This window comes from Gobio gobio (genome assembly GCF_949357685.1).
Source record: "Gobio gobio genome assembly, chromosome: 24".
Classification (NCBI taxonomy): Eukaryota; Metazoa; Chordata; class Actinopteri; order Cypriniformes; family Gobionidae; genus Gobio; species Gobio gobio.
In genome coordinates, this window is record NC_137120.1 from 41,279,645 (window position 1) to 41,293,907 (window position 14,263).

Below are 14,263 nucleotides of genomic sequence, written 5' to 3' on the forward strand. Positions count from 1 at the left end.
TTTTTCTCCTTAACCTCTTTCTGTTCCCGTCGCCTAAGAATAGAATAGCAAAAAAATTATGTGACAAGCCATCAGAACCGAACCGAAAACCGAGGTGTGTATTGAACCGTGGACCAACTGTATTGTTGCATCCCTAATAGATATATTTATAAGTGTATCTCTTCAAAGCTGAGACTGATTTTGTTGTGTTAGACTCAAGCGCGTCTGCAGCATCAGAACGAGCAGCTGCGACAGGAACTGGAGTCGTCCCATCACAGAATCAGCCAGCAGATCCAGACCAAAGTCTCTGAGCTGGAGACGGCCAACAGGGAGCTCAGCGACAAGAGATACAAGAGCGAATCCGCCATTCGAGACCTTAAAGCCAAACTGGCCAGCCTGGAAGAGGTGGGGTATTTGCTTACAATATGGTCTGGAAATCACAAGAAAGTCCACACACATAGACTAATACGCCACAGAATCAACACCGCCCGCCACATATTGCACATCGTTATTTTCGTTCTTTTTTTTACGCCATTTAAAACACGTTCAGCTGCACTTCCTTTCCCTGCTCTCTCTCTCTGTCACTCACACGTGTCTCTCGCTCTCAAATTGCCAAACCTGCTTTTGATATGAAACAAAGCGCAATCGAAAAGTTTTAATACGAAATTCAAACAATAAATAGCGTTTTGGCGCTAATTTGTGTTGCTTTCGTCAACGAAAAGTATAGAGACAGAGCGACACGCATCATAATCTGAAGGCCACGCCCACACCGGGGGGGAAACAATCCAACGCTCTCCATTGACTTTGCATTGCGTGAGGCGCATCCTTGTCATTTCGGACTTATAACAACAAACTGAACAATGTCTAAAAGCTGATATGTGACCAAGTGTACAGCAAACAAGCTAAACAAAACCCACAATCAAAAACACAGACGTGTTTATAAGCTATTGACCCAAAAAACGAGCGTTTAAGGACAAAAAAGTGGATTGAGACACGTTATATTACACTGAGAACTACACACACTAGAGGAGAACGTCATCAGAGACAGGAAATATCATATATAAAACTGACATGTGGAGATTTGACTTAACAGTGACAACATGTTTACTGCACACACACACACACACACACACACGCTGAGACACACTGAGTGTCAGGATCCCCAATTGACCTATCGGTAAGCCCCGCCCCCCTTAGTTATTGTTGCTAACTCGGACAAACAAACGGAGTTTGATAAACTGCGTGTGAGTTCTCCCTGTCACTACCCGTCCCGTAGACTATAATACCCGTCAAAATTATAGTCCTCCTTATAAGACAGATAATGCAGACCTTTAAACATATCTAAACTCACAGAAATAAAATAAATATGGTGAGAGATTAATTTGGAAGCGATGGTTTACAGATCTCAATGCAAACGGGAGAAGCTTCTTGTTACGATCGCAGATGAACATCCAGGATCAACACTGTTCGTGTACCGCAGGGAAGATTACATACATTCACATTTAATCAGCAGTTTAATATGGAGAAATGCACTGAAATGTAGACCTTCGTGTTTCTGACCTACACCGTTGCATGAGAACAGTTAACGTTAGTTATAGTTAACTTAGTCGGTTTGTACGCTAACTTTAATGAGAGTTTGACAAACAGAAAATCCTCTCAGGATCCCTGGAGTCAGTGTTGCAGTCCCTCAGGCGCGACGTTTAGCATTTTTGTAGCATAAACACCATCAAAACAATGAGAGCTTCGGATTTTCCAATGTTTCTCAATGGCGCTGAAACCTAAAGATGTCCGAGTTCCGGTCCCAGCGCAACTGATACTCAACTGCCATTGGCTCATCGGCGTTCAATGGGAGGGGCTTACCGATAGGTCAATTGTACCCATTCTTCAGCTGAAGCGTCACATTTTACTGCCTTTATCCACTTTTGTCTCCTTAAACTCTCGTTTTTTTTGGGTCGACAGCTTTTTCGTTATTTATTATTATTTTTACTAACCCAAATAATGCCTCATCCGCTAGGTTGCACGTGAGGGGGAAAAATAGGTTCCTTCCACTTAAGAGTTGAGCTCTTTTTTTATTTTAAATATATCTCTTTACATAAATACTATTTTCTACTTTTAAAAATTAATTTCGTTATTTTACTAACCCAGTGTTTTGTATGTGAATGCTGTTTCACGTGAATATTACCACAGGAGTGAAGCACAAAGCTTTGTTTAGCCTAGAAAGGAAATAATGGTCAGAGAGCACTTTTTCATTCTGCTTTGCGATCTGGAAATGGTCACTCGATTTTCCGTGAATTTTAACAATAGGCCTAGTCCATTTTATTAGGGATGCACCGGTTGACCGGCCAAAAACCGGAACCGGCCGGTTTTTGCTTCTAGCGCGCGATCGGCAACCGGCCGGTTTTCTTTGTTTTTTTCTGCCGATTTTTCCGGAAGTGCGCCCGCGTGCACATACGCCTATATTGCAATCATTCGCGAACATGTCACTTGCGTGTTACAAACGGAAACTGGAGAACTGAAGGAAGAGACGAGATACGTTGAAGGGAATGAAGAGCCGCTTTCCTGCGCGAGCTTTCCTCTCCGCACCTGCACAAGCGCAGATAGTGAGCGTTTGTTCAGCTCAGCTTCTCACGTGTTGGATCGGATGAGAACGAAACAGACTAACTTGTGACAAAGCCGAAATACTTCTTTTTGTAGCCTAAAGAAGAACATGCATGCACTTTAGAAATGAAATACTATCAGTTCTGTATTTCTTTAGAATTATGGTCATTAGTTAACATTAGTAACTTCATTAGTTAACATTAACTAATAATGAACTGCACTTATAAAGCGTTTATTAATCTTTGTTTATGTTAATTTCAACATTTACTAATGCATTATTAAAATCTTGTTAACATTAGTTAATGCACTGTGAACTAACATGAACAAACCATGAACAGCTGGATTTATATTAACTAACGTTAACAAAGATGAACAAATACAGTAACAAATGTACTGCTCATGGTTAGTTCATGTTAGTTAATACATTAACTAATGACCATTATTCTAAAGTGTTACCTTTTATTTTACCTTAAAATTACATTGACTTAATCTGATTTAAAAAGCACCTGCTGTAGCATCTTAGTTTTTTTCGTTGCACTAAACATTATTTGATTTAACATTTTGGAACAATTATATACTTTGGTTTTATTTAATTTCACGGGTAAAGACTTTTTTTCTTTACACTGAATTTAAAAACAAATGCTGATTTAAGTAACATCTTTGTTTGGATTGCAGAATATGCAGTTTTTGCCTTTAATTTCACCTTTCAGTCTTTTAATTTCCAATTCCATTTCCTGTTAATTTCAGATTGAGGACTTGTTTTCATTAGCCAAAAGCCAATTTATCCTGTTAAATACCAAATAAACATCTTGTTCATGTATACTTTCATTCTTTTATTGTGTAAAAAAAAAAAAACGGAAATCGGTATCGGAATCGGCCAGTTTTCTTGAAAAAAATCGGTATCGGAATCGGCCATGTAAAATCATGATCGGTGCATCACTACATTTTATCCCAATGGACATGGTTATCTCGTTTCTTTTCGCAAATCTTCACTCGTGTCGCCATGTTCGCAGGGGATTATAAACGTTTCTTCCTTTCGTTTGCTTATAATTAAGTTTATTATAACTATTCACATCGTTTACCGGGGGTATTTAACACAGTTTGTTCTTGTTATTTAACTTAGTAAGACGCGTCAAGTTTGGTTTATTTGAATAGCGCATTTCACACACGCGCCGGTGATTTTTTTTGTTTCGTTTTCTCTGGCAGTGAATAATCAAACATTGCCTAAATGTCTTGACCCCGTGGAAGATAAAATCCGCTCTTCAGACATTTTACAACAAGTGTTGCCTTGCAACATCAGTAGAAAACATGAAGATGAAGATATTCGAGAAGTTGTCTATCCAGCTTGTGTCCCACATTCCTCTCAAAGCGTAGAGCGGTATAGCCTATGACTCATACGCAACTAATATTTAATTTTCTTATATTCTTGAGGTTACCATTATTTACTGAAAATCGTTTAAATGTTTTATAGGCGGTGTTGTTTCACTGACGGAAGTGCTAAAATAAACACATGTTTCAGCCTCAAATGATTTCAAAATATAGGCTATATCTGGCATAGATTACAGTATTTAAAATAGCATATATGCATTAGTCACATTCTCAATTTAATTTACAGAGCAATCCCTGCTAAGTTTTTAGTTTAACTAATACTATAGAAGCGGATTAGTGTGTGTCGCACTCGCAACGTGGGCGTGGCATCACGATGGACGATGATATGTCCATCGCCACAACCCTAATTTGTGCCAATCACCAACCTCAGATTTCACAAATTGGTTTCTAATCTGTGGGAAACACTGATGGTGTAACGTTGTGTTGTTTGTCCAGGAGTGTCAAAGGTCAAAGCAGCAGGTTCTGTCACTGAGGCGGGAGAACGGCAGTCTTGACACCGAATGCCATGAGAAGGAGCGCCTGGTGAACCAGCTTCAGACACGAGTAGCCGTCTTAGAGCAGGAGATCAAGGATAAAGAGCAGCTCGTGATGCGGACCAGAGAGGTGCTGGAAGCCACACAGCAGCAGAAGGTCCGCTCGTTTAAAACACACATCGTTTCCTTTACATTTTGGGATGAATTATGATATGGAAGTATCCTTATATTTATTCATTTTAATTGTTTGTGTGCCAGAACTCTGTTGAAGGAAGTGCAGAAAGTAAGCAACTTCAGATCGGCAAGCTGGAGGCCACAGTGAAGTCCCTGTCGGAGGAGCTCATCAAGGTCTGCGTCCGATTTTAACTAGCTAAAAAAGTCTTAATTCGCCCTTAACACAAATTGCACACCTGCAAACTTGTCGCTTTTCGGCGACAATCGCCGTTTTCTTGGTCAATTGGGTCATTTATTAGCCTGGATGCCAGCTGAACTTAGCCCCGCCCACAACATTTTAACTCAGGCAGTTCGGTCTGGACTTGATCTGTAGAGAAGTAATAATGCCGGAACATAAACTGTTCGGACCAATGAGATCATCAGGGGGCGGGCTTTAGACGATGATGGACAGATGATCAACAGTAACGTCATCAAAGCCGCTTGAGTTGAATTTGTTCTAATCCTAAACGGAGAACTTGTTCGTATATGCGTTCACCTTTACTATTTCTCTCAGAAATGATGATGGTGTTGGTCAGAACCTTAAATAATTTTTTTACAACACCGGCAAACATCGTTCACTCATCTTTTTCTTCTAACTTATTCCAGCGTGCGGGCACAGGGTTGCCAAGTCTTTACAACAAAACCCGCCCAATTGCTACTCAAAACTACCCAAAAACAAGCCCAATAGCTTTCCAAGGGGGTTCTCCGGGAAAAAAGTAATTTGGGGGGGGGGGGGGGAATGTGTTATTTTGCCAGGGCTTCCTGCTAAAATTCTTTTCAATCAGTGAGTCGATTCATGATTCGGATCGCGTGTCAAACCACCAAACTGCTGAAATTTGGCGATTCAAACCACTGAATCGACTCGCTGATTCATAACGCTCTGAACCGCTGAATCGACTCACTGATTCATAACGCTCTGAACCGCTGAATCGACTCGCTGATTCATAACGCTCTGAACCGCTGAATCGACTCACTGATTCATAACGCTCTGAACCGCTGAATCGACTCACTGATTCATAACGCTCTGAACCACTGAATCGACTCGCTGATTCATAACGCTCTGAACCGCTGAATCGACTCACTGACTCATAACGCTCTGAACCGCTGATTCGACTCACTGATTCATAACGCTCTGAACCGCTGATTCGACTCACTGATTCATAACGCTCCAAACCGCTGATTCGACTCACTGATTCATAACGCTCTGAACCGCTGATTCGACTCACTGATTCATAACGCTCTGAACCGCTGATTCGACTCACTGATTCATAACGCTCTGAACCGCTGAATCGACTCACTGATTCATAACGCTTCGAAGCTTCATGAGGCCGTGTTTTGAAATCGTCATCACTATATAAGTCGTTATTTAGGGTTTTTTTGCGCACAGAAACTATTCTCGTCTTCATAAAGTTATTGTAGAGCCGCTGTAGTGAGATGGACTTTGTAACTTTAGTCTTTAGTGTCTTTTAAGGGTCTTGAGAGTGTAAAGTTGAGCCAATGGAGGCCTTTCAGAGCATCAGCTTTACACTAAAATATCTTCATTTGTGTCTGAAGATGAACGGAGGTCTGACGGGTGTCCAACCACATGAGGCTCAGTCATTAATGACACAATCTACAGTTTTGGGTGAACTAACCCTTTAACAGTTCACAGTCGGCTTGTTTTAAGCACGGAACACACTTCAATCCGAGTTCCCACACGAGCATATTAAGTATTCAGCCCATGTTATAACGAAATCCAAACGATAAATGCCGTTTTGGCGCTCTATGTGGCGCGACTGATCACAGTTCAAGCGGCCGCGATCATCTGTGAAGGCGATCGATCATCTCTTCCTAAAGAATAAACATGAATGAACATCTGAAGGTATGCTGAGGATACATTACAACTTACTGTCATGATATATGTGCTGTAATCGCTCAATCAGTGTTTCAGCAGCGAAAAGACGTCAATATAACTGCTGTAAACTAAACAATGTCATGTGGCATCACATTTACCTCAGGCAGTCATTCAGTGTCCACAGAATCATATTCACTAGAGAAATCAACTCTTTCACTCAATATATGCTCTATATTAGCCGTTATATTCATTATATTAGCCGTTATATTCATTATATTAGCCGTTATATTCATTATATTAGCCGTTATATTCATTATATTCTACTTAACCTGTTAGTGATGTCTTGATTATTTCATGCATGTTTAAATAAACCCGTCATGAAAATGACACACACTGTATAAATGATTATATTTCAACAACCAATTGGAGACAAAAACTATTTTATAATTAAATTTAGAAGTTAATGCAAAAACTGCCTTATGTGAAGTTTAAATGTTTGCGTACTGTGTGTTATTTGAGTGTTGATTATTAGACCTAAAAATAAATATCAGCTGAATTTCGGCTAATAGTTTGAGCTCTGTTGTTAATCTTTAATATTAATGTGCAAGTAAGGGCTCCCTATATAGTTTAGAGCAAAATCTTCAATACACTTTCAGATATAATTGAATTAATTCAAGGACAGGCACTTTTTTTCTTCTTCAGTAAACCACTGTTAAATCTAAAAATAAATAAAAAGCAATTTTGTAAAACTGCTGTACCGAACCGTCAGTTTTGTGTAGCGTTACACCGCTACTGTCAGTCTTTTATTATTTGTGTCATGCGTCACAACACTTCCTTGAGTTCCAGGCGTTTCCGTGTTGTAAATACAATTATTTTTAAAATATTAAATGTGTCATTCTCTTTCACGCTCAGAAAAGTCATTTGCATATTAAAATCACAAAAAAATCGAGCCGGGGGCGCGCCACCCCCTACTCAACAAACTATATATTTGGATATTTTACTGAAAAAATCTTACATAGTGCAGCTTTAAAGGAACACGCCACTATTTTTGCTCATTCTCCGACTCCCCTAGAGTTAAACAGTTGAGTTTGAGCGTTTTCTAATCCATTCTGCACTGTTAGCATAGCTTAGCATAGATCATTGAATCTGATTAGACCGTTAGCATCTCTCTTGATATGATATTCCGCAGCGGCTGAAAATAGTCCCAGCGCTCTCTCTGTCGTCCCGTTGGTTATGTTGACTGAAGTTAGCCTAGATGTGTAATATCATTGCGCCGCTGCACTCATGGGGCGGCTCACAGCTCTTGATTATTACGCAGGAATGAGAGAATAGTTCCTGCCATATCGGCCTAGAACATCACAACTTCTCATTTTCCGTCAGTCTTAGCACACGATGGAACGACAGAAGAGTCACGTTTTAAATAGGAGAAATATCAACACTCTTTGGTCATTTTTGAGCGAGATGCTAACGGTCTAATCCGATTCAATGATCTATGCTAAGCTATGCTAACAGTGCAGACCCGGAGATCGGCTGAATGGATGAGAAAACGCTCAAACTCAACTGTTTAAATCAAAGCTGAGAGTCTTCTTCATAAACTCATGGCATGAAATGTCGCATGCATTGCAAAAAAAATGGTATATCTTCCTCAGTATTTTTGTCCAATACAAATAACAAGCCAATTTTAAATCAGGAGACAATTACTTGAGATACAAATGAAGTCAAATGCACAAAATCTCTCATTGAGTTGTCAAAATGGTAAAAGTAATGAATATCTTTTGGAAGTTGTATTTTCAAACTCTGTTGCTAATCCTTGTGCTTCTCATTTAGAGAACATGTTGATGTTCCCTTCAATTTATTACTTTTATTAGATTGTCTTTGCTTGGTCTTAGATGTACCTTCATCAAAGCCTGTATAGAGTCTAATGGTGTCGGCTCGATCATGAATTGCCCTGCAGGCGAACGGCATCATCCAGAAGCTCCAGGGGGATCTGAAGGCTCTGGTGGGGAAGATCCGGGTGAAGAACACCGTGACTGTGTCTCAGGAGAAGATCCTGCAGGAAACGGCGGAGAAACTGCAGCGGGAGCAGAGGGAGCTGCAGGAAGCCCAGCAGCGGCTCCGGCTGAAAGAGGAAGAGGTGCTTCATCAGAGCTAGTGTTAAACCGATATATCGGCCGATATTTCTGATTTTTACGTGTATTGGCTGATATAAGGCTGCTGGGTTCGCCGATATTTGTGATTTTTACGTGTATCGGCTGATATAAGGCTGCTGGGTTCGGCGATATTTGTGATTTTTACGTGTATCGGCTGATATAAGGCTGCTGGGTTCGGCGATATTTGTGATTTTTACATGTATTGGCTGATATAAGGCTGCTGGGTTCGCCGATATTTGTGATTTTTACGTGTATCGGCTGATATAAGGCTGCTGGGTTCGGCGATATTTGTGATTTTTACGTGTATCGGCTGATATAAGGCTGCTGCGTTCGGCGATATTTGTGATTTTTACGTGTATCGGCTGATATAAGGCTGCTGCGTTCGGCGATATTTGTGATTTTTACGTGTATCGGCTGATATAAGGCTGCTGGGTTCGCCGATATTTGTGATTTTTACGTGTATCGGCTGATATAAAGCTGCTGTGTTCGGCGATATTTGTGATTTTTACGTGTATCGGCCGATATAAGGCTGCTGCGTTCGCCGATATTTGTGATTTTTACGTGTATCGGCTGATATAAGGCTGCTGCGTTCGCCGATATTTGTGATTTTTACGTGTATCAGCTGATATAAGGCTGCTGTGTTCGCCGATATTTGTGATTTTTACGTGTATCAGCTGATATAAGGCTGCTGTGTTCGCCGATATTTGTGATTTTTACGTGTATCAGCTGATATAAGGCTGCTGTGTTCGCCGATATTTGTGATTTTTATGTGTATTGGCTGATATAAGGCTGCTGTGTTCGGCGATATTTGTGATTTTTACGTGTATCAGCTGATATAAGGCTGCTGTGTTCGCCGATATTTGTGATTTTTACGTGTATCAGCTGATATAAGGCTGCTGTGTTCGCCGATATTTGTGATTTTTATGTGTATTGGCTGATATAAGGCTGCTGTGTTCGGCGATATTTGTGATTTTTACGTGTATCAGCTGATATAAGGCTGCTGTGTTCGGCGATATTTGTGATTTTTATGTGTATTGGCTGATATAAGGCTGCTGTGTTCGGCGATATTTGTGATTTTTACGTGTATCAGCTGATATAAGGCTGCTGTGTTCGCCGATATTTGTGATTTTTACGTGTATCAGCTGATATAAGGCTGCTGCGTTCGCCGATATTTGTGATTTTTACGTGTATTGGCTGATATAAGGCTGCTGTGTTCGGCGATATTTGTGATTTTTACGTGTATCAGCTGATATAAGGCTGCTGTGTTCGCCGATATTTGTGATTTTTACGTGTATCAGCTGATATAAGGCTGCTGCGTTCGCCGATATTTGTGATTTTTACGTGTATCAGCTGATATAAGGCTGCTGTGTTCGGCGATATTTGTGATTTTTACGTGTATCGGCCGATATAAGGCTGCTGCGTTCGCCGATATTTGTGATTTTTACGTGTATCGGCTGATATAAGGCTGCTGTGTTCGGCGATATTTGTGATTTTTACGTGTATCAGCTGATATAAGGCTGCTGTGTTCGCCGATATTTGTGATTTTTACGTGTATCAGCTGATATAAGGCTGCTGTGTTCGGCGATATTTGTGATTTTTATGTGTATTGGCTGATATAAGGCTGCTGTGTTCGCCGATATTTGTGATTTTTACGTGTATCGGCTGATATAAGGCTGCTGTGTTCGCCGATATTTGTGATTTTTACGTGTATCAGCTGATATAAGGCTGCTGCGTTCGCCGATATTTGTGATTTTTACGTGTATCGGCTGATATAAGGCTGCTGTGTTCGGCGATATTTGTGATTTTTACGTGTATCGGCCGATATAAGGCTGCTGCGTTCGCCGATATTTGTGATTTTTACGTGTATCGGCTGATACAAGGCTGCTGCGTTCGCCGATATTTGTGATTTTTACGTGTATCGGCTGATATAAGGCTGCTGTGTTCGCCGATATTTGTGATTTTTACGTGTATCGGCTGATATAAGGCTGCTGCGTTCGCCGATATTTGTGATTTTTACGTGTATCGGCTGATATAAGGCTGCTGCGTTCGCCGATATTTGTGATTTTTACGTGTATCGGCTGATATAAGGCTGCTGTGTTCGGCGATATTTGTGATTTTTACGTGTATCAGCTGATATAAGGCTGCTGCGTTCGCCGATATTTGTGATTTTTACGTGTATCGGCTGATATAAGGCTGCTGTGTTCGCCGATATTTGTGATTTTTACGTGTATCAGCTGATATAAGGCTGCTGTGTTCGGCGATATTTGTGATTTTTATGTGTATTGGCTGATATAAGGCTGCTGTGTTCGGCGATATTTGTGATTTTTACGTGTATCAGCTGATATAAGGCTGCTGTGTTCGGCGATATTTGTGATTTTTACGTGTATCAGCTGATATAAGGCTGCTGTGTTCGCCGATATTTGTGATTTTTACGTGTATCGGCCGATATAAGGCTGCTGCGTTCGCCGATATTTGTGATTTTTACGTGTATCAGCTGATATAAGGCTGCTGTGTTCGGCGATATTTGTGATTTTTACGTGTATCAGCTGATATAAGGCTGCTGTGTTCGCCGATATTTGTGATTTTTACGTGTATCAGCTGATATAAGGCTGCTGTGTTCGGCGATATTTGTGATTTTTACGTGTATCAGCTGATATAAGGCTGCTGTGTTCGGCGATATTTGTGATTTTTACGTGTATCAGCTGATATAAGGCTGCGGTGTTCGCCGATATTTGTGATTTTTACGTGTATCAGCTGATATAAGGCTGCTGTGTTCGGCGATATTTGTGATTTTTACGTGTATTGGCTGATATAAGGCTGCTGTGTTCGCCGATATTTGTGATTTTTACGTGTATCAGCTGATATAAGGCTGCTGCGTTCGCCGATATTTGTGATTTTTACGTGTATCAGCTGATATAAGGCTGCTGTGTTCGGCGATATTTGTGATTTTTACGTGTATCAGCTGATATAAGGCTGCTGTGTTCGGCGATATTTGTGATTTTTACGTGTATTGGCTGATATAAGGCTGCTGTGTTCGCCGATATTTGTGATTTTTACGTGTATCAGCTGATATAAGGCTGCTGCGTTCGCCGATATTTGTGATTTTTACGTGTATCAGCTGATATAAGGCTGCTGCGTTCGCCGATATTTGTGATTTTTACGTGTATCAGCTGATATAAGGCTGCTGTGTTCGCCGATATTTGTGATTTTTACGTGTATCAGCTGATATAAGGCTGCTGTGTTCGGCGATATTTGTGATTTTTACGTGTATCAGCTGATATAAGGCTGCTGTGTTCGCCGATATTTGTGATTTTTACGTGTATCAGCTGATATAAGGCTGCTGTGTTCGGCGATATTTGTGATTTTTACGTGTATCAGCTGATATAAGGCTGCTGTGTTCGCCGATATTTGTGATTTTTACGTGTATCAGCTGATATAAGGCTGCTGTGTTCGGCGATATTTGTGATTTTTACGTGTATTGGCTGATATAAGGCTGCTGTGTTCGCCGATATTTGTGATTTTTACGTGTATCAGCTGATATAAGGCTGCTGCGTTCGCCGATATTTGTGATTTTTACGTGTATCAGCTGATATAAGGCTGCTGTGTTCGGCGATATTTGTGATTTTTACGTGTATCAGCTGATATAAGGCTGCTGTGTTCGGCGATATTTGTGATTTTTACGTGTATTGGCTGATATAAGGCTGCTGTGTTCGCCGATATTTGTGATTTTTACGTGTATCAGCTGATATAAGGCTGCTGCGTTCGCCGATATTTGTGATTTTTACGTGTATCAGCTGATATAAGGCTGCTGCGTTCGCCGATATTTGTGATTTTTACGTGTATCAGCTGATATAAGGCTGCTGTGTTCGCCGATATTTGTGATTTTTACGTGTATCAGCTGATATAAGGCTGCTGTGTTCGGCGATATTTGTGATTTTTACGTGTATCAGCTGATATAAGGCTGCTGTGTTCGCCGATATTTGTGATTTTTACGTGTATCAGCTGATATAAGGCTGCTGTGTTCGGCGATATTTGTGATTTTTACGTGTATCAGCTGATATAAGGCTGCTGTGTTCGCCGATATTTGTGATTTTTACGTGTATCAGCTAGGGCTGGACCAGAATATTCGAATATTCGTTCGATGGGTTGGTATTCGATTTTCAAATTTGTGATTCGAATATTCGTTGTTGTTGTTTTTTCGCGAACACCTGGCATCCCGCTCAAAACGGCTCTCATTCGTGCTTGCATATGTTTACACTATAAAATCACTATAAAATACAATACTTTTTTTTAATTATCTTACAGCCAAGCCATTTTAATAGCCTCGTTATACTTAATAAATATATTTTCTTCTTCTTAGTGTTCCCTGCAGCAGAGCGCACAACTGCACAAGCTTATATGGCAGAAGCCATGTCTGAGCTTGCATTTTGGGTTAAACTGCGTTCGTTTGACATTGTGGAAAATAGAATAATATAATCAAAATGTATTATCCTTTTTATACGTTAGGGATGTGACGGTGAAAACATGTTCCCTCAATCCTGTGCTTGTGCGCTGAGCGGCTGAACGCATGCAGCCCTGCGCCGCGTTTACTTTCGGTTTGCCAATTCAGGGGCGCTTGCTGGAATTGTGGGTTCATTAGCTATTATTCTATAATGAAAAACATAGCAACAAAACAGTACAATGACAAACTCCCTTAAGTAGGCGCTTTTACATCGCTTTAAAACCAAATATTCCGCGATCATCTTGTAATTTAGCTCCTCGCTCTCGTGTAGAATATTATCTGACTGCTGCTGCTGATGTGCTGAGACGCCCGTTAGTTTGGCTCGAGTGGCACGTTCAGTTGTTTAATTGTAGTTAGTCTTAGACCCGAGCATGGCCGTTTCCTACAGCTTACCAAAACTATCGGCCCGAGTCCCGTGATTTTTTTTCTTTTATTTTTTTATCCTCCCTATTAGGCCTACACATCGTTGCAGCCATTAAAATAGTTCAGTTTTGTTTTTAATGTCAAAGTAGTTATATTTTGTTTTGTTTCTTTATTAAGTTAATTTAGAAAAATGTTTAAAGCATTTTTTTGTTTGTTAAATTAAAGTTTTAGTTGTTTTAAAGTAATGACCAAGCGGCCGACAGTGAGTTAACCGCATGTTTGATCAATTTAGCCTCTCAAATCAACACTGGACTTGTCTTACTTGTAATGAAATCCATAGATATAAGACACTTCAAGCATAACAATGTTGGATTAAACATTTAGCCTACTATCACCACCACCACCACAGTAAAAAGGCATTTTTGACAAGCTGAGGCTAATGCTGCTAGCAACAGCGCAAATGAAACAAATAAAATGAAGTGACGTGACGTGTTTTTTAATTAATTAATTAATTTTTTATTTAATTTGTTTTTTTATTTTAGTGCCATATAGAACCTTTTTTTTTGGAGTAAACATTCCTCCCTATTACACATCGTTGCAGCCATTAAAATAGTTCAGTTTTGTTTTTAATGTCAAAGTAGTTATATTTCGTTTCATTTCTTTATTAAGTTAATTTTGAAAAATGTTTAAAGCATTTTTTTGATTGTTAAATTAAAGTTTTCTTTTTTTTAAGTAACGACCAAGCGGACTGAGTGAGTTAACA

At 40.1% G+C, this 14,263-nt stretch overlaps 1 protein-coding gene across 1 annotated transcript in view; it reads left to right on the top strand.

Annotated features, from left to right (window-relative positions):
* sass6 (SAS-6 centriolar assembly protein) overlaps window positions 1-14,263 on the top strand; it is a 37,904-nt gene that overhangs the window by 5,997 nt on the left and 17,644 nt on the right. Inside the window, exons 8-11 of the mRNA XM_079807742.1 lie at window positions 193-384; window positions 4,402-4,596; window positions 4,698-4,787; window positions 8,441-8,620. Coding sequence (XP_079663868.1) covers window positions 193-384; window positions 4,402-4,596; window positions 4,698-4,787; window positions 8,441-8,620 — 657 coding nt within the window. The remainder of the gene's footprint in view (window positions 1-192; window positions 385-4,401; window positions 4,597-4,697; window positions 4,788-8,440; window positions 8,621-14,263) is intronic.